The 27546-nt window shown below is 53.1% G+C and overlaps 1 protein-coding gene across 10 annotated transcripts in view; it reads left to right on the forward strand.

The window, feature by feature from the left end:
- The window catches only part of LOC113913852 (F-actin-monooxygenase MICAL2), a 216264-nt gene that overhangs the window by 111924 nt on the left and 76794 nt on the right, over nucleotides 1–27546 (forward strand). Inside the window, exons 16-28 of one of the 10 annotated variants that reach the window (XR_003517277.2) lie at nucleotides 2149–2217; nucleotides 5253–5402; nucleotides 6870–6992; nucleotides 8036–8254; nucleotides 8436–8537; nucleotides 9722–9847; nucleotides 14212–14274; nucleotides 19061–19168; nucleotides 20197–20383; nucleotides 21564–21652; nucleotides 22898–23000; nucleotides 25673–25763; nucleotides 26748–26966. Coding sequence is in view for 9 of the 10 variants with exons in the window: in XM_027578202.2 (XP_027434003.1) it covers nucleotides 2149–2217; nucleotides 5253–5402; nucleotides 6870–6992; nucleotides 8036–8254; nucleotides 8436–8537; nucleotides 9722–9847; nucleotides 14212–14274; nucleotides 19061–19168; nucleotides 20197–20383; nucleotides 21564–21652; nucleotides 22898–23000; nucleotides 25673–25713 (1380 nt within the window). In the remaining variant the exon portion in view is untranslated. Of the gene's footprint in view, nucleotides 1–2148; nucleotides 2218–5252; nucleotides 5403–6869; nucleotides 6993–8035; nucleotides 8255–8435; nucleotides 8538–9721; nucleotides 9848–14211; nucleotides 14275–19060; nucleotides 19169–20196; nucleotides 20384–21563; nucleotides 21653–22897; nucleotides 26975–27546 lie in introns of those variants that run through there. The other 9 variants (XM_027578202.2, XM_027578196.2, XM_027578203.2 and 6 more) reach the window with 9 other exon arrangements.

Raw genomic sequence — 27546 nt, forward strand, 5'->3', positions numbered from 1 at the left:
TGGGGCTCGATCCCAGGACCCTGGGATCATGACCTGAGCCGAAGGCAGCCGCTTAACCGACTGAGCCACCCAGGCGCCCCAAAATTAAAAAGACTATTGTGAAATACAAAAGATTTGAATCCTTCAGAATAAGTAGCGTAGATTCATGGCAACACTGTGCAAACAGCTGGTTTCATTTCGTACCTAAGATTGTACCTAAGCACTTGTCTTCACGGTCTTTGGTTCATATTATTATACATTTTTTGCTCACTGATTCATCTCCATGTTCGACATTACACATATTCTTTTTTCACTAAACTTTCTTCCTTCATTAAGAGAGGTATCCAGGGGCGCCTGCGTGGCTCAGTCGGTTAAGTGTCTGACTCTTGATTTCAGCTCAGATCATAATCTCAGGGTCTTGAGGTTAAGCCCCGCTTTGGGCTCCATGCTGGGCGTGGAGCCTGCTTAAGATTCTCTCTTCCTCTCCTGCCCCCACTCTCTCTCTCTCTCTCTAAAAAAAAAAAAAAAAAAAAAGAGGGAGGTATCCATTTCTAAATACAAGGATGCGTATTTGTGACTCAACTTTATATTGCATTGTGAACACCTTCCACATATTGTTTCCACTTGGCATTTTGTCACGTGTCCGTCAATAGACATCCCAAAGTTCTATGGGAAATGCGAGTTCAAAACTCTGCACCACTGTATAGACCATTATGAGGGCTAAGATTTATATAATATAAAAACGGGAGCACGGTGCCAGAGGAGAAATGAAACCAAGCTGTCAATCACCTGATGAAACCAAACTGTTAGCCCATTATCTTTGTATCTGTTATGGCAAAATTGCTTTATATCCAATGAGTTCCGTGGTAAAAACTCTTGTGGCAAAGGGGCTTGAAGCAAAGCTGTCTGCAGCAAAGATGCTCATGACAGAAATACTGGACATGGGTAGGTAGACTGGTCTAACCCCAGGGTCAGGATAGACTCACCTGGCAGGGCACAGGGGTGGCGCTGAGTCCAGCCGCCTGTCCCTAGCCTAGCCCACAGCCTCACTCCATCTGTGCAGCCCTGCCCATCCTCCCGCAGGAGACAAGACTGACAATGCGTGTGCCCTTTGGTCCCTTGCAGGGTCGCTGCAGTGGGCTTGTGTAGAGTGGGGTTCTCCAGACTTCAGTGTTCAGATTCAGGCAGCAGAAAGTGAGCTGGAAGGGCTTATTGGTAGGGCATCCATGCAATTTATTGTCTAACCGGGATGCTTTTGAGAATGGAAGGGAGCACTATAAATAATTCTGCTGGGGAAACAAATCAAAACGGTCCTGGGGCACGTGGGTGGCTCAGTCGTTAAGTGTCTGCCTTCGGCTCAGGTCATGATTCCAAGGTCCTGGGATCGAGCCCCGCATCGGGCTCCCTGCTCGGCAGGAGGCCTGCTTCTCCCTCTCCCACTCCCCCTGCTTGTGTTCCCTCTCTCGCTGTCTCTCTCTCTCTGTCAAATAAGTAAAGTCTTAAAAAAAAAACAAAACCAAAAAAAAAAAAAAATGGTCCTGGGAACACATTGCTGTATGATCACCATAGTTTCCAGACCATACCTGATGCTCCCTTGAAGTTGATAAAATATCATTTACTGGCATTTGCAATGGTGACCGAATGGCAGGTGTAATTTGCCTTCAAATCCCTGGACAGCTGCTCTGAGCCCCAAGAATCCCTGCCTGTGAGGTGAGCAGTGGCATCTCCTTGCAGGAGGGGGTCTCCTTATGGCAGCATGCCAAGGGGCATCAGCAGGCCGGGCTGTGACTGCTTGGAGCCCAGGGTCAATCACATCGACCACAGAGACAGTCCCTGCCCCGCCCGTGTCACGGGGATTCTTTGTGCTTTGGGATGTTTCAGAATGCTCTTTGGGGATGTGATTCCCACCCCTCTGACAGAACCCCTCTCCTCCCCCTCCCACCCCCCACCCCGGTTAGGAAGGCTCCCTCTTCTGAACAGAACTCTGTGATCACATTTGTCACAGTGCAGGGTGATGTGTGTCCATCTGTCTCCTGGGATGGCACCTGTTGGCGGGCAGGGTGGCATCCCCGAAGGCTGGTGCAGGGTCTGCCCCATGGCCTCAGGGCGGTTGGTGGAACTGCAGACCTTGCTGGCCCTGAGCTCACTACTCTTTCTTGGCTGCTGCAGGTGGACACCCAGACTGAAGACAGCGACATGAACAAACGGAGGCGGAAAGGCTTCAACAACCTGGATGAGGTTCGTGTGCACGGTGTCTGTTTAAACAAAGGCTGGTGGGGCGCCTGGGTGGCTCAGTCGTTAAGCGTCTGCCTTCGGCTCAGGTCATGATCCCAAGGTCCTGGGATCGAGCCCCGCATCGGGCTCCCTGCTCTGCGGGAAGCCTGCTTCTCCCTCTCCCACTCCCCCTGCTTGTGTTCCCTCTCTCGCTGTGTTTCTCTCTGTCAAATAAATAAATAAAAATCTTAAAAAAAAAAAAATTAAACAAAGGCTGGTTGCCTGATAGCCAGTGGCCACAGCGCTGGCCCTTCCTCCTTTCCTCTCTTGTGAGCCGCTCGGTTCCAAGCTTCGCTTGATGGAGAAACCATTGGGCTCTGGTCCTCTCTCTGCTGCTTCCTAGCCATGTCACCTGGAGAAATGGAGCCTCCCAGACTGTGGCTCACGTCTGTGAAAGGCATGTGTAGGCAACTTTTTGCAGGATTTTTAAAGATTAAATAGGAGAACGTATATAATGTGCCGAGCATGCTCTCAGGCACCTGTGCTAATCCACACAGCATCACTATTAGCAGAGAGTAGTGACCGGGCACCGGCAGCCCCTCCTGTCCCCTAGCCATAGTTTCTACCTTTCGTTTTCTGCACTTGTCTTTTAGGCAAATGGCCTGGTGCCCACAAGTGCCACCTTCTGGTGAAAGCAGAAAATTACAGGCTACTTGGTCAAAATGAAGCACCAATCTCTCTCCAGACACGGGGTCTCAAAACAGTGAACTTTATAACAAATAGAGCTACAAGGCCCGACCTGGGTGGGTCGGGAAGCTGCCTGTTGTTTACCCCATTTTCTGGAAGGGGCAAAGGGGTGCTCTGATAACGGAACCCTGGAGTTCAGTTCACGTCTTAAAATGTGCAGAAATACGTTTTATCTGATGAGTTCAAATCACCTTTGTCCAAAGCTTTTCTAGAACTTCTTTGATCCCTTCAAGAGCAGTCACTTCTCCATCTCTTGGTGCTAATGTGAGCAAGAAGCCAATGAATAGGGAGATAGTTGAAAGGAGCAAGCGGAGGCTGAGAAACAGGGTGGGGGGAGACCTCCCACTTTCCCAGTTATGGGGTGTTGGCTCTCATTTTAAGTGCCTGTGATCTGCCCATGCCTCCTCCCTAGAGGTTTCCCTGTGATGCATGATGTCTCAGGTGGAAACCTGCTCCTGCCTTTCATCCGTGGCTTCTTTGAGGGAGTGTTTGTGCTCTCTGTTGCTGACAACACAGGAGTCAGAGTGTGGGAATTGAAATCGGTTGCGCCTGCCCCTTCTGAGATGTTTCTAGGCTGACCTGAGCCAACTGTTTTACTAAAGTCAGGTTTCACTAAGCAATAATTCTTTCCAAATTCTTGCTACTCAAAGTGTGGGCTGGGAACCAACAGCATCAGCATCACCTAGCAGCTGGATAGAGATGCAGGGTCAGGCCCCCAGACTATGGACTAATCTGAATCTGCCTCTGAAAGAGCCCCTCAGTGATTAGTATCTGAGAAGTGCTGGTCTGCATGACCCACTATCCTGGCCAACTTTGGCCTTGAGCAAACAGTGACCACTCCAGTAAACCTACCCTCTTCCACTCAAGCTTATATCGATATGCAGAGTTACATTCTGCACTTCGAAGTGGGGAGTGACACTTTGGTCTGTGTTTGTCCAACACTCAGGAGTGGCTACGCATACACGGTTTCCCCTGGGGCTGCCCCTCTTAGGGAATCTTTAAAAAAAAAAAATCAGTTGGCCATAGCTTGCCTCTTCCCATGACTTTTCTAAGTGAACATATCTTCGTTGTCTTGAGAACATCTGTTCCTGTGAGGGAGATGCAGTGCCTCCTTGGGAAAGCACACTGCCCACCTGATACAATGGTGGCATTTGCTGCTGAGGCCTATGGGAGCAGGTCCTTTGGTAAGGAGAGCAGACATTGAATCAGTGAATGCTGGTAGCTGTCCAAGTTTTATTTTTTAGCAGATGAGCTAAAGAAGGCTCACGTGGAACTCCATTTTATAAAACAGCACAGTCAAGTGACCACAACCAGCCCCTCACCAGTCAACAGTCACGTTGATGGACCCAAGCACTTCTGAACTTTGAGGCATCTTCTTCAAAACCCATAACCCTAGTCTGACCATGAGAAAACATCAGACCGACCCAGCCTGAGGGACTCTGTACAAAATAGCTGACCAGTGTCCTTCAAAATTGTCAAGGTCATGAAAGGCAAAGAAAGATGGAGAAAGTGTTACAGAGGAGGGAGATGGAGGAGACATGGCTAAATGCCATGTGGGACCTGGACTCGTGTCCTGGAACCCAAAGGACATCGGTGGGAAGCTGGGGTAGTCCGAATCAAGTCTCTAGCTTAGTAGAATCATGCCGGTGTTCATTGCTTAGTTTCGGTAACAGTACCACAGTTATTCTAGATGCTAACATTGGGTGCATCTGGGTGAGGCGTATGCAGGAACTCTCTGTGTAACTTTTCTGTAAGTCTAAAATTCTTTCCAGATGAAAAGTTGTTTTTTTTTTTTTTTTAAAAGATAGTGACCACAGAGCAGGGCTGGTTGAAGCTGGCAGTGGGGCGCAGAGGAGAGAGGAGAAAGAAGCCCAAAGCCTGTGCCTTGCCTGACACCCCTCTTGCTTTCTTCATCCGCCCTACTCTTCACCTCTCGCAGCCACATGGGTATTTGGAAAACTGTTTTGCTGATCGCTTCATTGTTGTATTTGACTTCTGCAACAACCAGGTGAAGTGGACTAGGCTTCCATTTTATAGATGAGGAAACTTCAGAGAAATGAAGTAAATTGCCAAGGTCACTGCGCTGGGAGGTGAAAGAGGCTGTTTTCAAACCCTGTCTGGCTCCCAAGTGGGTGTGCCCGTCCTTTGGGAAGATGTGAGCATCGTTTCAATGGGCATCACCTGCTGCTCCTGCCTCCCATCCTCAAACCCTGACGTCCTCCTTCAGAAAACTGGTCCGGTGTCCCAAGTCCCCGGGCCCCTTCCTGATATCTGGGTTCACAGTAACCAATGTGCTCGTTTGGCCTTTGCAGCCTTCAGCCTATCCCAGCCGCAGCCTGCGCTGCAGTCCAGAGGGCGGCAGCGGGAGAGAAGGGGGAGGCCAGAACAAGGTCAAGTCCATGGCAAGTCAGCTGCTGGCCAAGTTCGAGGAGAGCTCTCGGAACCCCTCGCTCCTGAGGCAGGTGAGTCCCATCAGATGCTCACTGGACCTGCCTTCCTGGTGACCAACACCTGCTGAGAAGCCAGCAGAAACGTGCAGGCTAGTGGTGGATTTCAGGTATGCCAGCCAGGCCTGGCTCAGGGGAGACGGGGGCTCCTTCTAGATCAGGAGTCAGCAGACTTTTCCAGGAAGGACCAGGTAGCGCATTTAGGCCATAGCAAAGATTTGAGGCTTCGGGAGCCTCCTCTCTCTCTGCAACTGCTCATCTCTGCCGTTGAAGTGTGAAAGCGACCATAGGCAGGACCGTAGCTGCGTGCTAATAAAACTTAAATTACCGAAACAGGCAGCAGGCTGGCTTCGGCCTGATGACCATAGTTGGCTGATGCCTGTTCTGCCCTGGAGAAGAAATCCAGAATTTGGTTTTGCCTTGTAACCATGACTTGATTTGCAGCCATCTTTGAGATGGTACAGCGTAAGGGAGTTTTAGAGATGCTGGCTGCCTGGGAGTTAAGTCCAGAGTGAGAAAACCTGTGCACCCCAGGGAAAACTAAGTCACGGATCTCAGCTCCATGGGAACCAACCTCCAAGTGTTCTGTGACGTCCGCTCCTCCGCATTCCCTTGGGTCAGGCGGCAAGGCTGTGGTGTCCGAGCAGGGCGGCTGGGCGGCTAAAGGAGGCAGAGTGCCGTGGGGCAGGCTTGACACCAAGCTGATTGCTCTCAGACTTGACTCCAGGGTCTGCGCTGTGGGGTTCATTTTGCTCCCCTGAATTCCTTTGGGATGCCACTGTCACATTACAAAAGCTTGGGACAAGGGGTTTGGTTTTGTTTTTTTTTTTGGAGAACACCTGTCGTATAACAGAATTAGGCTCCTCTCAGGAGGAGGACAGACTCTTGGTTAATTAACGTTATAGGCAGTCATCATAAATGTCTACCTGGTCTTGATGGGGGACCTGCCCCTCCCGGACAAACTGGCCTTCCCCAGGAAGCCAAGTTTTGTGAGAAGAGGGCCATCGTCCTGAGACTTGTGATTTTTTTCTCAATTGCCCCTTCTGGAGGCTGGGCCCCTAGAAGTCCCCAGGTGTCAGTCGAGGGTTCTCTTCCATCAGAAGGAATGTAGCATCCCTGTCATCTTGTGTGCAGGAGACTTTGCCATTTCCAGGAGGACTCCAGGCCTGGCCACCTGGGCTTGGCATAGGCTCTCGTGGTGCAGGCCCGGTGCCCCAGGTCTGAGCCAAAAGCAAGGCCTCCCTGGGATTTACACGTTGTCCAAGAGAAGGGGACTCCAGGACTTGATGTTCCCATGGACAGAGAACCGGGGTTCAAGTTTCCCCTCTGGGCCTGGCTCGTGGGAGCTCAGCCCAGTGCTGTCTCTGCACTTGCAAACTCTCTCTGCCTGCCTCTCTTCCTCTCCTCCCTCCAAGTGTCTGACTCACCTTTTCCTTCATGTTTCCTGTGGCTGCTATTTCGGACTCACCTTCATCCTCCCAGGAATGCCGTGTCTCAGGGATGGGTAAGCCTGTCCTGCGCACTTCCTCTGACCCACCTGTTAACTCTCGCTGCCCTAGGCCAGAGGAGCCCACACCCAGCCCGTCACCTCCTCTGAAAAGGCAGGTAGGGCTCCTTCCAGTGGACCCTGTCTTGGTGAAGTCAGAGGGGACTTTGATCCAGAGGGGTGGGGTCCGTGGCTCTCTGTGTGCCCCAGGTAGGGCTGACTGTAGCTTCTCTGGGAAGGCAGACACAACTTGAGGTGACCATCCTTATAGGTAAGAATAACCAGGTCTGCAGCCTCTTGAAGTATGTGCCAGTCTGGAGCATCGTCTGCCCAACTGCTATGCTCTTGGTGTTTTATTTGCTTGGGGTAAAACAGGCTGCACCACATGGGGCATTTGGGGGACGCTACGGGACACTTAGCTTTATTTGCAGACCACTTGGATAGGAGATTTCTAAATAGAAGGACAAGTGGCAGGGATGGTGAAATGAGCTCAGGTGGCAGTTGGCTGCACACCACGGAAGGGGTAAGGCCGGGGTGCTGTGAAGCCATCTCCTGGTGCCCAAGCAGACGAGGACTCGCCCGGGGCCGGGAGGCAGCCAGGGCCCGAGGCTTTGTCCAGCGAGCATCTCTGGGTTTGGAATTTGAACAGAATCACTATTCCTGAGCACACTGTTCAGAAATGTCTAGCCAGCAGTAGGAGGTTGGTGTTGCTCCCGTGGTGGAGGTTGAGCGAAGTCAGTGAGGATATATTTCGGTGATGTTAGGCCTGTGTGCATAGAAGAATCACCTAGAGAGCTTTTTAAAAAATATCACCATCTGGTACCCACCCCCGGACCAGTTAAAACAGACTCTCCGGGGGTTGCGCCCAAACTCGGGTGACTTTTTCTAAGTGCCCTAGGTGACTTCCCTATGCAGTTATAGAACCGAGACCGGGCTTGTGCAGGTTTTGACCCGGTGGGTCTGGGGTGAGGCCCGAGACCGTGTATCACTAATGAGGATGGCAGGTGGCGGAAAGTCAGGACCTGAGGTTAGCGGGGGGAGTCTGACTCGCAGTGGCCCCTGCTGCGCCCTTGGTCCCTGGTCCTCCTGGGGAGGGCTCACGGCAGGGGGTGTATGAATGGGCCACAGTCGGGAAGGAAGCTTGACTTTCCTTCTCTCCCAGTTCCCCTCGGTGGTTGTGACGGGGCACGTGCTCCGAGAGCTGAAGCAAGTGTCTCCTGGCGGCGGGTGCCCAAGCAGGCCCTGGAGAGCCAGAGCCAAGTCTGACCTGCAGCTGGGTGGGCCTGAAGCCCCTGCTGGCCGGCCTCCCGCCTGCCAGGGAGCTCTGGCGCTTTCTGGGGTGCTGCGGCGGCTGCAGCAAGTGGAGGACAAGATTCTGCAGGTGAAAGCCCGCTCGTGGCCCTGCCTCTGCCTGTGTTTGGGGTGCCTTCCTTCCCTCCTTCCCTCCTCTGCCCCGGGTGGGTTCCTGTCTCCTATCCCATTCTGCCACTCTCCTGGAGGCAACCACCATCGGCTCTGTCACTGTTGCTCTCTCTCTTTCTCCTCTCTCGCCCTACCAGCAGAAGAGGGCTCAGAACTTGGCCAACAGGGAATTTCACAAAAAGAACATTAAGGAGAAGGCGGCTCACCTTGCCTCCATGTTTGGACACGGGGATTTCCCGCAGGTAAACACAGGGCTTTCAGAGCCCCCAGGAACCCAGATGTTGCACATCTAGCAAAGTGGCCACGAATCCATCTCCGGAGCTTCATTTCCACCTCCCTCCTCCTTTTCCGGCAGGAGGGGCTATTGACTTTTCAAGCCACTAAGGGATTTGGGCTGGCATCTAAAAAAGACTCAAATGAGCAGATGCAAAAATACTAGATCAGTCATGACAAAGGGAAGACCAAGGTAGCAATGTAGGCTCAGGTCCAAGGAAAATGTGACGAGCAGAAACGTATGCTGTTAGAGCCTAGACGGGCCTGAGTAGGCACTGAGCTCCCTAAGAGGGAACACAAAGAAGGAAAGCTGGTCCTTGCAGGCATCACATCCCAGTGTCTTAAAGTGAAACCATGGTGTTTTGAGGCACAATGGAGAGATCTCCCCGTGGCCCTGACCAGGGAAATCCTGAATGACGAGCCAGCCATAGGCTTTAACCCGTGCTCTGCTTTTCCAAACAGCAGCATCAGCCAAATGGAGTGGCTTTGCCTCAGAATGGCAGGGACTGACCTAGAAACTTGCTGAAATGAAGAGGGAGTGCGTGGCAAGGAGAGGGAAGAGTTGATAATGAGGTGCCACAGTCCGTGTGTGTGTGTGCAAGGGGCACCCTTGCTTGCAGACAGCCTGAGCTCTAGAACATAACTCCTCTGCTGCTTTCACTCGGTCTCCTCCAGACCTGTGTCCTGTGCTACTGGGCCGAGTCGTTGTCATGGGAAGGAAGTTTTGCAGCGAGTTCATATCTGGGTCCCAGGGGGCTGTAGAGGCACCTGCCGTGGCCGTCTGCCCCACAGTGGCCCGGGGTTCTCCTTCCCTCAGTTTGCAGCTTCTACTTCACACCAAGCTCCAGAGCGAGAGCATCAGGAGTTAGCTCTGGTAGTCTGCGGCAGACGTACATGGCAACAGGGCGGGTCTGCCCCAGCTACTTCGCTGTGATGAGGGAGCCGGGATAGCTGTGGCAGAATGCAGTGTATCCGGGAGCCAGACGGTCCTGCTGGGCTCCCAAGACAGAGGCTTCTCTTCTGTCCTGAGACACAGCCCTGGATTTCTTTTCCCCTCCCCGAACGTGTAGGCATGGGGCTGCACGGTGGAGGCGAGCCTCACTGTGCACTTGCCAGGGACCATCACCGTTTGCTCTGTTTCTGTTCTGTGCAGAATAAACTACTTTCTAAAGGCCTGTCTCTCGCTCACCCTCCGGCTTCTCCCTCCTGCCTTCCGTCTCCCGATCCCGCTGCTGCTTCCTCTCCATCGACTGCTGACTCTGTTTCTCCTACCAGAAAGGTAGTCGTCCTGAACAGTTAGCTGCCCCCACTCCCTGCACGTTCTGAGATGTTCTCATGCTCTGCTTGACCTGCGCAGACAAGCATCTGGAGCTTGCTTTGGCTGCGATGAAAATGTGTAAGATCCTTTCCAGCAGTCCTGGATTCGGTTGTTTCTGTGTTGGAGCAAGCAACCAAGCGGACCAGGAGACACACAAAAACGTGTCCAACCGTGCTGCTCATCCAGCAAGCGTTAATTGGGCACCCACCATACACCACCATGTGCCAGATGCTGACACAAGGAGGACGGTGGCACAGCCCTCTCACTCCAGTTCTGAGGACAAACAGCACGTTAGCCTTGAACTGGAGGAGATTGCCAGTCTTTGGCTGTCTTTGACCTAACCGAACGGCAGTCTCACATGGCAAACATACCACTTTTCAGTACTGCCCCTTAATTCTGAGGGACATAAAGGGCAAGTTTATAGGAACCCAGAGGGGAGAAACCTGGAAAGGATTCACACAAGAGGCAATATGGGAACCAAGTGTCAAGGGTTCCATGGAAGGGGAAGGGCAATGGTTCTAGAAAGGTCTAGCATGTGCAAAGGAAGGCAGACAAGGTTTGTGTGAACAGAAAGAAGATTCTGGTGCAGCTTGCTTTGGAAATAAAAGTATTTATGGCAGTGTGGAGGGTGAGGGTGGAAGTCAGCCCGCTCTTCATGTTAAGGAGTTTTATTCTGCTCTCTTAGAGCTGCTGAAGCCATGGCTCTGTATTCGAGAAGGATGACTCAGTTAGCAGTGCAGAGGTTGGCTCAGAGGAAGGGAGGAGGTGGGAAGCTAACTTTAACAAGATGCAACCCTTGAAAAATTTTTAAATTGGGGTTCTGGAGCACTTTTCATGGTTTCCATTGTCCTCCTGGTACCAAGTATGCTGAGAACACTAGCAGGCTGCGGTGGGAGAGGGAAGTGGGTTTTGGTCTCTTCCTCGCAAACCGTGCTCCTCCAAACACACCTGGTCTGTCTCGCTTCCCCAGGCTTACCTTGGTGCGGAAAGCTAGATGTCCCCCATCACAGTTACTGCTCATTTGCTTCCATGCTGTTAGGCTGAAGCACAAACCAGCAATCTGCTGTTGCCTTAGTGGAAAATTAGGAGCTGCCTCTTGGTTTGTAGTTGGGACCCCCACTGCTGTGGGGAGAAGGGTGCAGGTAGGGTCTCTAAGAAAGGAGCGAGGAATATTATCAGCCCCACCCCCTCCACCATCCCCAGTAAGGGTATGAAGCATCCCCAGAAGGGCAGCAGGAGGTGGCCCAGAGAAGCACAGACACCTCTGATCTGCAGCTCCACCGAAGACAGCCATGGCCAGGATGCCCGGCATCTTGTTCCAGGTCAGCCACTGGTCAGCCATTTGGCCTCATGCCTCCTGACCTATCAGGGCTTCTGTATTTTCTCATCAGCACGAGAGTGATCCCTTGCTCATGTGATAGCAGCTGTCTGGGTGGGGACTGGCATTTTTCTCATCATCCTCACCAAAGCTCCAGAGCAGCCTTTTTGCCCAGCTTGGGAGAGGAGCCTCCCCTGGGGGGGTGCTTCCTGTTATGGCGCCCTTGACAGGACGAGAAGGGGCCAGGGTGCCTGGGCACAGACAGGCAGCCGCTGGTGCTCCTGGCTGGGCAGCTGGGCCCACACTGTGCTTCTCTCCTGCCCAGCCCCTCCAGCTGGCCCTGGTCCGCGTCCCCTCTAGCCTCTGCCTTTCTTTCATGCTCAGCGTGGCCTGGCTTGAGGGCAGAGCTGGGGCAAGAAAAGCCCCCACACTTCCCAAGGTCCCTGACTTGGTTTCCAGTAGGTGTTTGAGCTCTAGGTGCTGGCAAGAGGCAATCTGTGCAGGCACGTGTGGGCCACCAGGATCTGACAGAGACACTTCTTGTCAGGAGGCATTGCTCCATCATCATCATGCTCCACTGAGGCCCTCAGCTTCTCCTCCATTGGGCTCCTCAAGCAGGTTTTAACCAATGTCACTCATGAAGCGAGCCAGCAAGTGAACATTCAGCCATTCAACAAACATTTATTAGACCACAGACGGCTCAGTCAGGCACTTTGGACTCTTGGGATGTGCATCAGTGGTCTGGAGTTACATTCCTCCCCTGATGAGGCTTGTATTCTAGTGGGTAGAAATGAACAATCAACAATAATGTAATATATAGGTAAATTATATAATACATCAAAAGACAAGATAGTACCTCCTATGGAAAAATTATAGCAGGGAGCTAGCGTGCTGGGGAAGGGTAGCAATGTGAAATGCAGTTTTAGTGGGGGCTGTTGTTCCTGGGAAAGAGAACTGAGCAGGAGTAGAGCCACAGATAGGAACACAAAGGTGCAAGGAGACCAGTCCCCAGGCCTCCTGCCCCCCGGCACAGGGTTCTCTGTACCACAGCGGCCAGGCATGAATGGGAGGCCTTGTCAGACGCACCGGCTCGCAGGCTATAGCCACGGGGAGCTCTGCACCCAGGTGCATCGAGAGCTGCAAATGGGGTGGGCTTTGGGCTGAGCAATCCCAGGCCCTCTGCTCCCCCCTCCCGCCCATAGCTTGACTCTTTATTCTACCAGGTTGTGGTAGAACAGTCACCACCTCTTTTTCTTATCCCGTCTCCTTAGCCAGCCTTGGCCATCAGGTGATGGTGTAATTGGGCTGATGAATTACAGGCTGATGCGCCTCTCCCAGTTGGGCCGGAACCAAGTGGAGAGCTCTTAGGGCCACCCTGGGACAGTGGGCAAGTCACTGACCCTCTTTGTGCCTTAGTCTCTCTGTAAAAAGGACCTAGTCTGGACTCAACATTCCCAGCACCCTCCAGATCTCAGTGTGAAGCCGTTGTAGACAGGACTGAGTGGTGAGTTTCCAGGGGCAAGCAGTCTCAGAGAGGATATTGCCACTGGCCCTGCAGTCTCCCCATCCCCCACCACCAGTTTCCCTCCCTCTCCTGGACCCCACCCCACAACCCATTCAACACTGGGTTTTGTGCATGCGGAATCTGGCAGGGTGACAGCCTCCTCTGAAGAGAGAATTGGCTGCTGCTTAAAGTCTGTGACAACCTGGTGACAAACTTCATTCAGTCCTAAGGGAGCTCTGGGAGCCTCTCCCCTGAAGAGAGCCTGAGGCTGCAGTGCTTCTGCCCAGCCAATGATGGGCTGCTCTCATTGCCCAGGGGCCCAAGCTCACCTCCATTCAGGGAAAGCTGGGGAAGGAAAATGCACTTGGAAACTGATGTTTAGTCCTTGGCAAACTTGAGGCAGGCAGCATGTCTCTATTCCTGCCCTAGAGCCCTACACTCCAATTCTGAGGATCCAGGGATAATCCCTTCCATGTGGGAACAGACCTATCCAAACCCGGATGAGGACCACCTGTTATAGGGGTGCAGACTTGGGTCACCAGTTCCGGGAGATGTGGCCAGGGCTGTGCCTTCAAATGGCCCTCTCAGCTGGACACTTGCTTTAAGATTCAGTGATACTCCTGAGAGTTTGGCCTGAATGGTCACAGGGTGTATTGAGGTCCTCTCATTTAGGATCTAGATTCTTACCAGAGTCTTGTCTTTCAAAGACCCAACTAGGGATCATGTCCGCTCGTATGTCTCCAGCACTCATTCGACTCGTCCATCCCATTAAACCCACCCTTCATCCATCAGTTAACTCCTTTTTTCAAGCAGGGAGGCCACTGCCAATTTGGCACCTGGCGTGGCTGCTAGCCATTTGCCAAGGCTGGCGAGCTCTTGCAGGAACAAGATGGTGGCTGAGTGTTTGTGCCAAGGAGCAAGAGGGGGCTGTGGTTTAAGTCTTCCTGGGTCAGAAGAGCAATGTGCATTACAAAAGGAGCTTTCTCTACCTGGGGGTGTTTGTTTTAAAACTGGATTTGCAGGGTTTACTGGAGAGATTTGCACATTGGAGCAAAGCTAAGGGAGGCTTGGCTGGGCACTATGTCTTTCTTTCATTTGATACAAGGATAGATCTCAAGGCTGCCCCCAACCTCCTCATTCTTCTCTTTGTTCCTGGGATAGGACTGCCTTTGGAGGTGTCCTGTGTGCATCCCAGCTTGGGGGATTTTAATTTGCAGAGGGCTGGTGTGTTTCAGGGAAGCAGGGTGCTATAGGGAGAAGAACACGGGCTTAGAGTCAGAGCACCGACCTTGCAGCAGTTGGTGGACTTCCCAGCACCTCGGTCCCCCAATTATAGACCGGAGGTGACAGCAGCTAGCCCTGATAGTGCGAGGAATGTTGCAGTGAGCTGGCAAAGGTAGAATGCCTAAAGTGTCCAGTAAATGTGCTCTCTCCCCAGCAGAGGAGAATTCCAGAAGAAATCTCACTTACCTGAAATGCATGTTGATTCCTCTCTTTCTCAAGGCAAAGAAGTCACCTTCAGGTTTCCATTTCCATCCCAGCCACTTAAGAACAGTGCGGCCTCAGGTGAGTTAGAGCCTCTCTGAACCTCAGCTGCCCCATCTGCGAAGGGGGATTATGAGACCCACCTCGCAAGGCTCTGAGCCTATGATCACAGCACAGTGCCTGGCGCCAGGGGATGCAGGTGCAGACGTGGGCACCCATGGGGAGGTCATAGCCTCAAAGGCCTGCCCGAGTCTCAAATCTGAGCATGTCATTTCCGGACCCCCTCAAACAAGGTGGTTTCAGTTCTTGCCCTCTCTTGCTCTTGCCCTGAGCATACCACTGGACACCCAGGCCCATAGCCTGTCCTATGATGTTTCTCCCCCAGGCACTCCTCAGAGGGGAATGTTGGTCCCAGTGGGCGCAGGAGACCTCCTCAGGCCCTGCCTGTCGAAACCTCCCCTTCCTGCAAGTCCTCAGCTTTGAGGTCCTAGAACCTCTGCCCTTACCCTGCCTGAGCCTTGTGGGCTTCATGATGCTCACAGCAGGCCAGGTGGCCTCAGGTGGCCCAGCTCCATGGTGAAGCACAGCCTGGGCACCTGGTATTCTTGGCTGAGTTCCAGGCCCGAGGGGGGAAGTTAGCAATGTTTGGACACAGAGGGGCCCAGGAACCTGCTTCCTCCTTCATTCAGAGCAAACGTCCTGTGCCAGGAGCATGGAGATGAGTAAGGACACAGTCAGACATCAGGGAGTGCAGACCAGAAGGGAGCTGGGTGAGAAAGGCTCCAACATGCAGCTGCGGACTGACAGTCATGTTCTGAGCTCAGAGTGCCAGGATTGCCTCAGACATGCCTCCTTGTGGGGGTCCAGCCATCTTCTGCAGCCTCTGGGGATGATGCTGGGGACAACAGTTATGCTACCATGTTTGAATCTGGGTTGACTCATCGAAGAGAAGCCAGTGTGCTCATTCTGCGTAGGCCATACCATTCTTACTCATGCAGAGGATAGAACCCAAGTGACCTAGAGTTTCCCAGAGTGCAGATCATCTAAGAAAGGAAAAAAGAAGTTCTAGAACATGGAAATGTAAAGCCAAGCCAATGGCAGTGTTTTGGACTCATTAATTCCCTGCAAAGTGCTTCCTGGGGGCCCCACACCATGTGAGGTGTGGCCTGGATTCTATGGTGCCCCTTTTTTGTAGCCCTGCAAGGGTGGCAGTAGTCTCCCCATTTTACAGATGAGGAAGCTGAGGCTCACAGAAGGGAAATGGTGTATGTGAGATTAATCTAATGTAAGGTGAAATAATGGCACACCAGAAATGTCCAGCCATTCCAGCTTGTTCTAATTAACTGAAAAATAATTAGAATTCAAAAGGGGGAAGAGGGTAGTAAGAAACCTTCTTCAAAATTATAAGAATATTGCAAGATACGTAAAGGTCTGCAAAAGCAGCCCCATAGCCCTCCAGAATAACCAGTTCTTTAAAAACTAGTGACTGGGATGTGATCATTTTTGGCCAAATCTTTTTGTTTGCACAAACTCTCCCAAATTATCAATTCTGCTCTTGACCAGCCCTCTGCAGGAACATATATGGCCGACCTTTTAGTGCATGAGTCTCCTTGCTGAGAAACCCTGGCTCTCACTCTGAGGTCAATACCAGAATGAGTTTTCTGGAAGTTTCTCTACAAATTGATCTCTGTCTTAGGATCCCAGGAGCTTGGTTGGCTAGAGCAATGCTGCTCAAAGTGTGGTCCATGGGCAGGTACTGGTCTGTGACCCAATGAGCATGGCGAGTGAGAGTGAGCATTAGACACTTGTGAGCAATCTGATATTGCCACACATCCAAGTGTGTGGTCCTATTTCCAGTAATTCACATTTATTATGTCCAGAAATACTAGGTCACAACAGACTAGAGATTTATTTTTTTTTAAGCAAAACCTGGTCATTTACCACTGGTAGTTTGGGGAGCAGTGAGCTAGCATTCATCTGGCTGGTCATGTCCTCGCTCTGCTGGAGCCAATAAGGCATCCTATTGACAAGAAGCAGAAGAGAACCCATAATCCTCAGGGCAATGTCTGCCTCCACACTGGTCTTTGGGGTGGGCTTCAGGGGCCCCCCCCCCTCACCTCTTGAGATGAGTTCTCCATCACCGGGTCTCCTTGTGACCTCTCCAGGAAGTCCAGTCCACCTCTTGGTTGGCCAGTGGTGACTCTGGGTTGGTTTCTATCAGGTTGGAAAGGGCGTGTGGGAGACCCAGTGCTGCTCTCCTTAAGGGTGCTTTCGTTATTCTTAGGAAAGCCGTGGCAATGGGCTGGGGCTGTGACTGCAACTGGGAGAAGGGAGCCTTTCTGGCCCATTCTGAAAGACCAAGTCTTGTCTTCATCCTAGATCACCTGGCTGGGTGACCTGGACAGTGCTCTGTCCTGGCAGGGCAACTGAGCAGGCCCATGTGCACATAGATGGGTCTAGCGACACCTGCCAGCTACCTTCTAGCCCTTGGCGTGCTTCTGTAATTGCTCCTTAAGTCAGGATTGCACAAAAAGCTCAGCAGCACAAAGTGCTTATTAGCTAAGTGGTTAATAAGGTCGCATTAAGGACTTGTATTTAAAGCCTTGAAAAGTATAGTCTCAATCCCAGCTAACTCAAGGGAGGCGATAATTGCACGTGGGTATCATGGCATCACCATGGAGTTTTTTCTGGGAGGGCATCCCAGAGCCAGTTCACACACGGGGCCACTGGAGACAGCCACACAAGGGCAGTGTGGGCAGGGAGGTAAATCTGACCTCTGTCTTGTCTCCCCCTTGAATTTGGTATAAACCCAAGAAGTACTTGGTATTCTTCAGCCCCTTCCTGAGGGGCCTGTGTGTGTGTGTGGGCAGGGGTGGGGGGGCAGTTCCCAGTGGGGGATGGAACATCAGGCAAACAATGGCTTGTTGTTCTGAGCCACTGCACCTGAACCTTTCTTAGAAACAGGAGCCAAGGTTCTGGGCATTTATTTGTGACATCCTGTAAATGGCAGAGAGTGTGCTTGGAAGCAGAAAGCTGATCTCTCCCAGGCTGGGCCAGCTCGGGAGGTGAAGTGGGTCTGGGGTAACTGGCGGGGTCGCTGCTCCTGGGAAGGGACAGGCTTTGTAAATTCTGAGGGGCTCCCATCTGTCTGAGCCGTGGGCTCAGACCCCCTACCTGGCAGGCCCATGGCCTGCTACAGTCCCCAAGAGCCCTGCATGTGGTCCAAGTGACTGTTGCAAAGTGGCTGTGAGTGTGAGGGCTTTCTTAATGAGAAAGGGAGCAGAGGGCTCCTGGGTCTTGTTGTTCTCCCCAGCCTGCCTGGCGACCTTGCAGCAGCTGTGCTCTTGCTGGAATCCTGGAGGCTGGTCCCAGCTTCTGAGGCTGGGCTCTGCTACCGGGAGCTGGGGAACCACTGCCATTCGCTTTGCCGTCCCCCGAACTTCCTGCTTTATAGCTGAGGCTTTCATAGCAGATTAGATGTGACCTCCCAGGAGTCCTGGGTTTAGATTGAGGGTGTTCCTTCAACCACACCCATCCACCTATGCCACTGTTCTCTCTGGCTGCACCTCCCAGAAGCTAGATTCTGAGGCTGGGCAGGGTCTGGAGCCTGCCTTCTTCCCAGATCCTGGGACCAGAAGCTGCTTACAGAATCCCTTCCTGTGGTGTGTGCCTCCCTGAAGAGGAGACTGCAGTGTTCCCAGGGTAGCTTTCATAGCTGGTGGGAAAGGGGGAGCTAGGTGGGATTTGTGGGGGTATCTGGGTGATTGTGCCATGTCTGCGTGGGCTGTCAGCTCCACCCCTGCCCCAGCTCCCAGACACGTGGATGGGGAACCAGACACTCACAGGTTGGGGGTGGACGTCATGCCCTCCAGAGCACAGGCACCTGTGCACCTGCCAGGCAGTGGTGCCCAGGGCCCCCATGGAGCTGACTTGCCAGCATCAGCCTGGGGCCTCTGGGCACTGCAGCCTGGTGCATGTGGTGGAGTGCCATCCTGTTGCCTCCTCACTCCTGTTCTAGTCACTGCTTCTGTAGGTCTGGGGGGCACTCAGGTCAGACACCACCATCACACCCCAGGGGTGTGGAGGCCGCAAGGCAGGCTGGGACCGGCTGTACTCGGGAAACAGGGAGGGAGGAGTCTAGTTCATCCTGGCCTAGCCCCGCCAAGCGCCAGGCACTTGAACACCCATTCTCTCCCTCAGTTCTTACCACACAACCATGAGGCAGGCACGATCTCCCCCATCCTACTAAACAAGGAAACTGAGCTCAGAAGTTGAGAGTTTTGTGCCCAGTCTCAGAACTGGTTCGTGGTGGAGCTGGGGTCCAACCCTTCATTCCAGTCCGGGGGGCAGGTACTGCTCACGAAGCAGGTGAAGCAGCATCTCACAGCCCTCCAAAGAGGAGGGATCTCTATGGGAGGGTGGCTGCCGTTCAGCTGTCTGTCCGTGAGGTCCTGGCTCCTTAGGGTGTGAGGGCATCTGGGCTGGGGCTCAGGAGACCTGAGAAGAGCTCTGAATCTCACACGTATTTGCTAAGTGGCCTGGGATAGCTCCCTTCCTGTCTCCGGGATTCATTTACCCCATCTGTGAACCAAGAAACTCGACGAGTCCTGAAGGCCTTGCATGCCGACGGAGCTAGTTCTACAAGTCACCTGGCTCACCCCGGGCCCCAGCGTTCCATTTCTGTCCTGTCTGTCTCCAGAGTGCCCGCTGCCCTCTCCAGGCTGGTTTTGCCTCTCCTGGGACGTCGGGCGCTGTTTGCATGTGGGTGTGGAGCCCTGTCCCACCTCCAGCCTGTTTGCGCTTTCCTTCTCAGTGCTAACTGGCCTCTATCTTTGTCTCTGCCTCCTCTACCTCTGCTCTTGGGTAGCTGACGGTAGGGAAAGTGTCCAGCGGAATAGGGGCTGCAGCTGAAGTCCTGGTCAATCTGTACATGAATGATCACAGACCTAAGACCCAGGCCACCTCTCCAGACCTGGTAAGGACGCACACCCCTCAGCCTTCACCCGCAGACACTGGCTCTGGTCTCCCAGGGAGGATGGCCTGGTCCACGCGAGGCCCCCTTCTCATGGACAGGAGGCGTGACAGTGGGGTAGACCGGTGCCAAGGTTGGAGGGCTGCGTTTTCTGGCCGACAAACCTCACTTGGCTCCCCATAGGTCATTTCACAAGGCAGAGCCTGTCCCCTGCTGTCTGGTGAGCTCAGTGAAAAGGCCAGGCAGGCCACCCCTTACCCTCAGCATTTGGCGTCCCGCCCAAGTAGCCCTTTTGCACTGGACAGAGGATCCAGTAACAGAGAGATACTCTTCCCGCTGAATTCTCCCTTCTCCAAACAAGGCTGCCTGCTGCGGTCACCGGCCATCTGACTGGACATTCTTTTGCTTTCCTTTTGACATGTCCCCCCAGCCCTAGAATCCCCCAGGCGCACCGCTGCCTGGCCCTCATCCTCCTCCCTTGCATTTAGGAATTTGCCTGGCAGCCCCGGGGACTAGAGGACACAGCCTGTCCCTGTCCTGCAGTACTCTTCAACAGTTTGGCTGCCACAGGCTTTCCTTGCCTGGCCTAAGTCACTGCAGGGGGGACAGGGGTGTGGAAAATATTCTTTCGGGGACCTCACCCTAGAGGCGGGCAGATTCTGGCGGGAGCCAGCGTTGCTGGGCAGGCACGTTGGTGAGGGATGCCCACTGTGTCAGACAGAGAGACGCCACTCCCGCCCCCAAACTGGAGCGGCCGGCCTCGGGAGGAGCCCCTCCTGGGCCTCCCCTGTCGCCACCTGGCCTGCCTGGGAGCCCGTGCGGGGTGGGGTCGTTGGGGTCTGTGCTGGGGGCGTATCCTCCCACCGCTCAGTCTCGGCTGCCGTGCCTGCAGTGCCATGGGCAGCAGACAGGAGCCCACGAGGTCCCCATGATCGAGGTCAAGATTTTCCAAGAGTCTCAGCCTTGCACCGCGAGATGCGGGGTCAGCCCTGACACGCGGCGCTTCTCTCCTGCTGCCCTGTGCCCCCCAGGAATCCATGCGGAAGGTGTTCCCCCTGAGCCTGGGCGGCAGCGACACCTGTCACTTCTGCAAGAAGCGCGTGTACGTGATGGAGCGGCTGAGCGCCGAGGGCCACTTCTTCCACCGAGAGTGTTTCCGCTGCAGCATCTGCGCCACCACCCTGCGCCTGGCCGCCTATGCCTTCGACAGTGACGAAGGTAACTCCCAGCAGCCGGGGACAGCGCCAGGGTCTCCGGTCTGGGCTCCTGTCCTCTGGAGGCTCTGGGGCACCCCACCGCTTCCCAGGGACTGTGGCATCCCCGGGAGAGCTGTTCTGGGAGCTGGGAGATCCTGCTGGAGAGAGAGGCCACCTCCGGCGGGCCCGGGGAGGCGGTGAGCACCTGCTGTATACCAGCAGCAGCAGCACCTGCTGTGTGCCGAGTGCTTTACATACGTGTCCTCGCCAGCATCCCCACCTTCCATGGCCCCGTGTGGGCAAGGAAATCACACCTGGCGACCTAATACCACGCTTGTCACCACACCTGGCTTGTAACAAGGGTTCGAAAAATGAGGATGTATTAATGTTTTTATTTACAAAGTGTGTCTTACAAAAGTGGTCATAATAGCAGCCTCCCCTCTGAGAAGCAGCCTGCCAGAATGAACCATTAACTAGCCCCGTAACCTTGGGCCTGTTACCTAACCTCTTGGTCCCTCCGTTATGTCATCTGTAAAATGAGGATAATAATAGTTCTTAGCTCATAAGGTTGTGGCAAGGTTGTTCGTGTGAATTAATTCACGGGAAGCATTCAGAGTAGTGCCTGCTCTATTGTGAGTCCTGGATAAGTTTTTCATGTTGTACCATTGTTCCTGAGGTTACTTTAGTAACAGTGAATGAAGAAGGCTTTTCTGGAAGGTGCCCAGTGGTCCTGGGCCATGGCCAGGGGCCCAGGGCAGACTTCACCTGGGTCTTCTCCTCTCCATCACTGCTACCATTTGTTCTGAGCCTTTCCCACCCCCAGGGGCCCCAGGAAGGACCGCAAACTGGAAACAGTGCTGATATTCAGAGCTGTCCATTCTGCAGCCTGGCAGCTGGCCTTGGGAAGGGACTTGACCTCGGTTTGGCTTAGGGATTATCTGAGGGCTTCAGCCCCAACCCCGGCATCCCGCCCCCTCGATTGCTACAGCCTGCCTCTGAGGCAACAAAGGGTCCTGCTACCTCGTCTGAGTGTGGCTTCTTTAAGACAGGTGACAGAAAGCAAGTTTGAGGCCTCCTGGGCTTACTCCCAATATTGGCATTCCCTGACCTAGACAGGGGCAGAAGTTGGCTTGTATCTGCTGTGACCCTAATTTACAGGAGAAAACCCATGCATGCAAGTGTGCACGTGTTTCTTTTTACAGGCAAGTTTTTCTGCAAGCCTCATTTCATTCACTGTAAGACCAACAGTCAGCAAAGGAAGAGACGAGCAGAGCTGAAGCAACAAAGAGAGGTATGCTTTCCTCCTGAAAGTGCTGTTGAAACAGGGACGGCCCCTGGATCGGAGACTGTTTTCAAAGGTCCCTCCAAGTGAGGCCAGAATTTCCGGCCCTGGAGGGGCTGAGACCCACAGGTAAAGCCGAGAGTCCGTACTGTGCGTGTGGCGTGGAGGGTCTCTCTGCCTTAGCCTGTTGTGCCAGCCTCTAGGTTTATCCCATTCTGGAGGCCAGCTGCCTGGTGAGCGGCAGTGCTGGCTTCTCCTGAGAAGGGCCTTCCCGCGTCCCAGGGCTGGGACTAAAGTCCCAGCCATGTGGAAACCACAGGGTCCCCCACGCCTGGGTCCCAAGTGACCACAGTGTTGTTTGCAGGGATGCCTCTTGGGGAGCCTACCTTTCCCTCATTCCCCACCCCCCCCCAGTCTCTTGTATGTCAACAAAGTGACAGGCTGCTGAACGTATGGACGGTTGGTGATAGCGTTCTTCCCGCAGCTCTTAGCACACACCTTCTCTGCCGCTTGATTAACCACCCCCTCCAGCAAGGACCCACACCATACAGCTCTTTTCAGGTTATATGAATCATAGAGGCTTAATATAGAAAAATGGGTAAATGAAGTATGTAAAGAAGGAAAGTTAAATCATCACCACCCTATTCTGAGAAACCCATAACTAACATTTTGTGACATCGCCCTATGTGAATGTCTTTTTACCTAGTTGGAATTCAGTAATTACACTTTCATATCCTTCTTTTTATTTACTGGCAGTATACCAAGAACCGTTCCCCATAACATTAAAAATTCTTTTGGAGCATCATTTTTGATGCCTATAAAAGATGATTAATAATTTATTTAACAAGTCCCATGTTGCTGAATGTTTATGCTGTGTCCTGTTTTTACCTTACAACTATTTTCACAGCCAGCATCTTTGTATGCACATCTTGGTCCCTGTTTCAAATTATTTCCTGAGGACAGATCATTAGAAATAGAATTTCTGAGTCAAAGGACATACGTGCGTTGTTGTTGTTGTTTTTTAAGGACGTGTGTTTTGAAGGTCTGTGAACCCTGTGGTCACGTTGGCCCCGGAAAAGCGATGCCCATATTCAATCCCCCTTCAGCAGTGCACAGGGGCTATTATTTGGGGGGCTGGTTGCAAAATGCAGGGTCTGCCACGGTCCGTTTGTGTTGGCTCTCTTCATCTGCTTCCTCGGAGGGTGCTCTGTGAGAATCATGGACTAAATGCCCTTCCTCTGCTCCCTCTCTTAGGAGGAGGGACCGTGGAAAGAGCCAGAGGCCCCTCGGCGAGACACTCCCGTGGAAAGTTCTTGCGCAGTTGCTGCTATTGGCACGCCCGAAGGCAGCCCTCCAGGTATCACCAGTTCCTTCTTTAGGAAGGCGCTAAGCTGGCCCCTCGTGCTGCCCTGGGGCCTGCTTCACGTTCCCCGGAGCCTGCTTAACTGGATTCGGGGACTCCTGCGTGCAGCCGGACTGCATTTCAGGGACAATGCTTATAACTACTGCTACACTTACGAGCTCCTGAGCCTCGGGCTGCCCCTCCTCTGGGTGTTCTCTGAGGTCCTGGCTTCCATGTACCGGGAGTCTGAGGAGTCCTTGGAGACCATCCGCAACTGGGTGCTCAGATGCTTCCCGGTGAAGCTCCACTGAAATGCCAACCACCCCAAAGTGCCCTCACATTTCCAGTTTAGACGGCAGCGTGTTGGCAGTTAGCCAAGGGTCTGGCCGGGAAGCCTAGCATTCTCTCGCCAATTCGCTCAAAGCCAAAGAGCTTCACACTGGCCACCCGCACCTGACTCTGTCAGGGTGGACATCTGCTCCTGGTGCCGGGGCCAGACGACATGAAGGATGTTTTTTATAGCTTTGTACTTCTTTTATACCAAAGCGAGCCATAGTTCTAGGTTTACATTTCAATTTTTAAAACTTTTAATAAGCCAAGAGAAAGCATTTTTTTTTCCCTATGAGTGTCAGTTTTTCTAAACACGGTTTGAAGTTTGTAACTGGTGTCACGAATCCCTTCCACAGTGTGGTCCGTGGTCATGGTCGCTGCCCATGACACTAATGATTTGGGCTTTTTATAGAAACAGAAGCGAGTGTGCCACCTCCTGACCAGTGCCTTTTGCTGTGTGTACCCTGATGCCACTTGTCCACAGGGGACAGTGTTTTGGCACCACGAAAGCATCAGCAGTTTAGAAGAAAAGAGTCGATCAGAGTAGAATTAAACCATACGGAGACACACGGCAGTATGTAGTCGGCTGTGATCTGCCCTCCCACAGGGAAGGGGACTGTTTTGCACCCTTGTTTTGATGTAAAATTAGTAGCTTAAAGATTTTTCCCCTCATCACCAGCCAAATGACTGTGGGGTTTCCTGCAGATTGCTACAAACATACACTGTCCCTTCCCAATTAACGAGCAGTGCCTGCGAGGCCCCGTGGCCCCTGGCCGAGCAGAGCTCTGGTGAGCTGGTGCATTGCAGGAGAGGAGCTGTGCCCATCCCCCCGCCTGGGGCCCCCCATCCGGTCCTCAGCCCAGGCTGCAGACTGAGCCAAGGCCACTCAGGGTCCATAACGGTCAGGCTGAGGGAAGAATCTGCCCTCTCGTATCACATGCTTTGGGACTGAGGCCGTTTGTTAGCACCTCAGGGTATAGGATTTCTGGGAAGCGTGACCTACCCGAGGAGCTCTGCTTACAGACATCCTGGCTGCTTAGCCCCTCAGCTGCCATGCATGTTGGTCAGAGCAGTCAAAAACCATTTGTTTTCACGCTGTCCTAGCAAAGGAATGTGTCTGAGTCTGACCTCCTGTGTCTTGACTGGCAGGGGAGGCAGAGATTGGAAGCTGTTTCTTGACTGATACAAAAGAAATATGCCCTATTAAGGGCAAAAACAGGCCTTGGGCCTACCTGTGTTCTTCACTCTGGGCTTCCGGGGGAGGCCTCCGCTTCCCACACCCTGCTCTGCCCGGACGTGTGCCACTGCTGGGTCTGCTTGAACAAGGCAGAGGCCTTCCAACATGCTCAGGATATCTAGAGCTGCCAGGCCGGAGATGGCTGTGTGCACTTGTGACACTAGAGATCTCCTCTAGATTAAGGGAAGATGGAACCCGGGGTGCGTTAAGAGCCAGGGCGCTCAAGAGCTTGGAGATGACAAGTTTCTATAGGGCAGGACGAAGGGGAGAGGCATTTCTACAAACCCTTCTTGAAGTCCTTAGAGAAAAGAGGGGCCGGGCTGTGTGGCCCAGCCCATGGGAACTGACACCTCTGTCCTCGTTGGAACCGTTCTCAGTCTGATGACTTGCGTTGGGTTTTTCCAAATTTTTGCTGGAATTTTAATATTCAGCGTGGTGGGAGGAGCCCTGGATTCATGCTATGTTTGATTCTAAAAGGAAATTCTTGAGGTCATGACGTGAACACATGCACAGCCATGTCACTGCTCCTGTCTTCAGCTCAGGGTGGGCTGAGAAGCTTTGTGGAGCGCTCCATGAAGCCAGAGTTAGACTCTCGGAGAACGTCGTTTATGGCCATAAAGAGACTGGTTTGAATTATTCTGGGGAGACAGGGTGTGCCTGTCAGAAGCCTGAGATGTTTGTATGTTTTGAGGCTGTGAACCTTCCCGGTGGGCAGAACCGAAATGCATGGTGGATCCCAGGAGGGAGACGCCCCTTGGCCTCCACAGCATATTCAAGAATGAGTGTGGGACACGGGAGTGAAACTGGGGAAAAGAGATATCGGGGTGGGGGGGGCGGGGGTCCTGAGGACGCGTGTCTCTCCAAGGGGAGGGCTTTGGCCTAGGCCAACTACCCGCATCCACTCTTGTACGTGAGTAGGCGGTCACTACCAGAAAGGTTTATCTGTCCCAAGCAAGCAATGATTTGTTCGGGGAAGTTCCCCTTTTATCAACGGTGGCCTCATCTTCAACTCCAGTGCCTTTTGTGTTATCAGTCTTTTTTCCTCCCCCGCCTCGCCCCCGCCCCGAACTAAATTCTCCTTTCTGTCTCTCTCTTTCCAACCTTACACTGTGGCTACCAGTTCATTTCAGCCTTCCAGTGCTACACCCACTTCTTGGCTGACACACTTCTGCTCGGAGGTGACTGGTTTTCTTGCCAATTTTCAGAGAGAGGTACTAATGCCTAACGTGCTCTCCGCGCCCCATCCTCCGCACCGTGGTCCTGGTTGTGCTAACTGCGAGCGTCTTGCATACTAACGGACTCATTCCATGGCATGGGGTTTAGCAATGTGGGGTGGTGTTCCGCTCGAAAGCCATGTTTGACTCTACTTACCTCTGAGCCGGCCGCCAGGTCTACACCGGTTGCATGCCCTGCCTCCCTGCGGCTCCCCGTGCAGCCTGCATGCATACCTTTGCCCTTGCGAAACCGCTTACCTTCCTGGGACGGTTCCCCCAGTGGTGAGACAGAACACCAGAGAGGGCTCTGTCACCTTGCAAAAGAACTTGGGTCGAGTAGCTGCTGAAAAAGTACATGCAAACAAAGAGTTCTTAAATTGATTCTAGTATAAAGATTATTGATCAAAACCATGGGGGACTCTTTTGGGAAGGGTTTACAAAGAAAAAATGCTCCCAGCCTTCATCACAGGCTTGACCCATGCTTTGTGTTTTGAACACACAATCACAATGTTCCTGGCAAATCCTTTCTCTACCACAGCCTTTACTTTAGACACAAGGGCTTTGCTGTGGCTCTTCTTACTGTTCTTGGCTCATAATGCCCCAGATGATGCAGAAGCTTCCACTGGAGCAATCATTGTCCCAGGCCGGGGGTGGCTGTGAGACATGACTGCGCTCAGCCCGGGCCTGGTGTCCATGCCTCCGTGGCTCTGCTCAGACGACATGTGCCCGCTGACTCATTACTTGGAGCAGCAGGACGGTCAAAGTGCTTTTAGAGAGAGGAGGGCCGTGCCGAGTCCGGTGGAGCTGCTGGGCGCCGGGCCTCGGGGTCTCGGGCAGAAGGTGGCGTCTGTCCCGCATGTGGCCCGGAGCCATGCTGACCTCCCGGCCTGTCCACACAGCCCTGCATGCTGCGTTGCTCACGGCACTGGTGCAGAGTCCAGCCAGTACAAAGTCATCGCTCTTGTCTTGTTTCTCTTGCAGCGTCTCCCTCCCTTTATAGAATGTCAACCAGAGAGGGCCCTCCTTCCCTCTCAGCCTTCTCTTGAGCTAGCCCCCCCCATCTCCTCGCAACGCATGTCTGCGACCTCTGATAGTCCTTTACAGTGCCACACGGGACCCTGTATTTTGCACACAGCAAATGATGTTTAGCTTTATTTATGGTATTTGATGCTGTAAATGAAAATAAATATGGTTCTTTATAAAGCGCATTGTTTCCTCTCTTCTTTGCCATGGAAGCTGCTCCAACCTCAGACACGGGGGCTGGTTTAGGGGAACAGTCTTCCCTAAACTGCTGGTGGGGCCTGCACTCGTGGTGACATGGGACGCTCTGGGGCTGCGCTGGGCACCTCTGAAAGGAAATATTACCCAGGGGTAATATTTGGAAAAGGTCACCGATGCTCCTGGGCCAGGCTTTGGGGTCTCTTTCTTGAAAACTCATGGTACCTCTTCTGTGTAGATTCTGGGCAAAGCTGGGTGAGGGTCAGTGTCACCTGAGCTGTGAGAAACAGACTGTCCTAACAGCTCCTGTTCTCATTCCCCCACCCTGACCCCCACCTAAGCCGTGGACCTGTCGGAGAGCTCTCCTTAGGAACCGTTCACTAACTTAGGTTCCTCTGTAACAAAGGTCGCTCTCACAGGCCTTATGCTGGTCCAGCTGAGTGGGAGCTGTAAGGGAAGAGGACCAGACGTTGGTTTCAGAATGGCAGCGAACGTGGAAGTTGTGCTTATCCAGATGGAGAGCCATTTGTGATCCTAAGAGGCCTCCCCTGCCCCCAAAGGC

The sequence above is a fragment of the Zalophus californianus genome, chromosome 11 (genome assembly GCF_009762305.2).
Source record: "Zalophus californianus isolate mZalCal1 chromosome 11, mZalCal1.pri.v2, whole genome shotgun sequence".
In the NCBI taxonomy this organism is placed as follows: Eukaryota; Metazoa; Chordata; class Mammalia; order Carnivora; family Otariidae; genus Zalophus; species Zalophus californianus.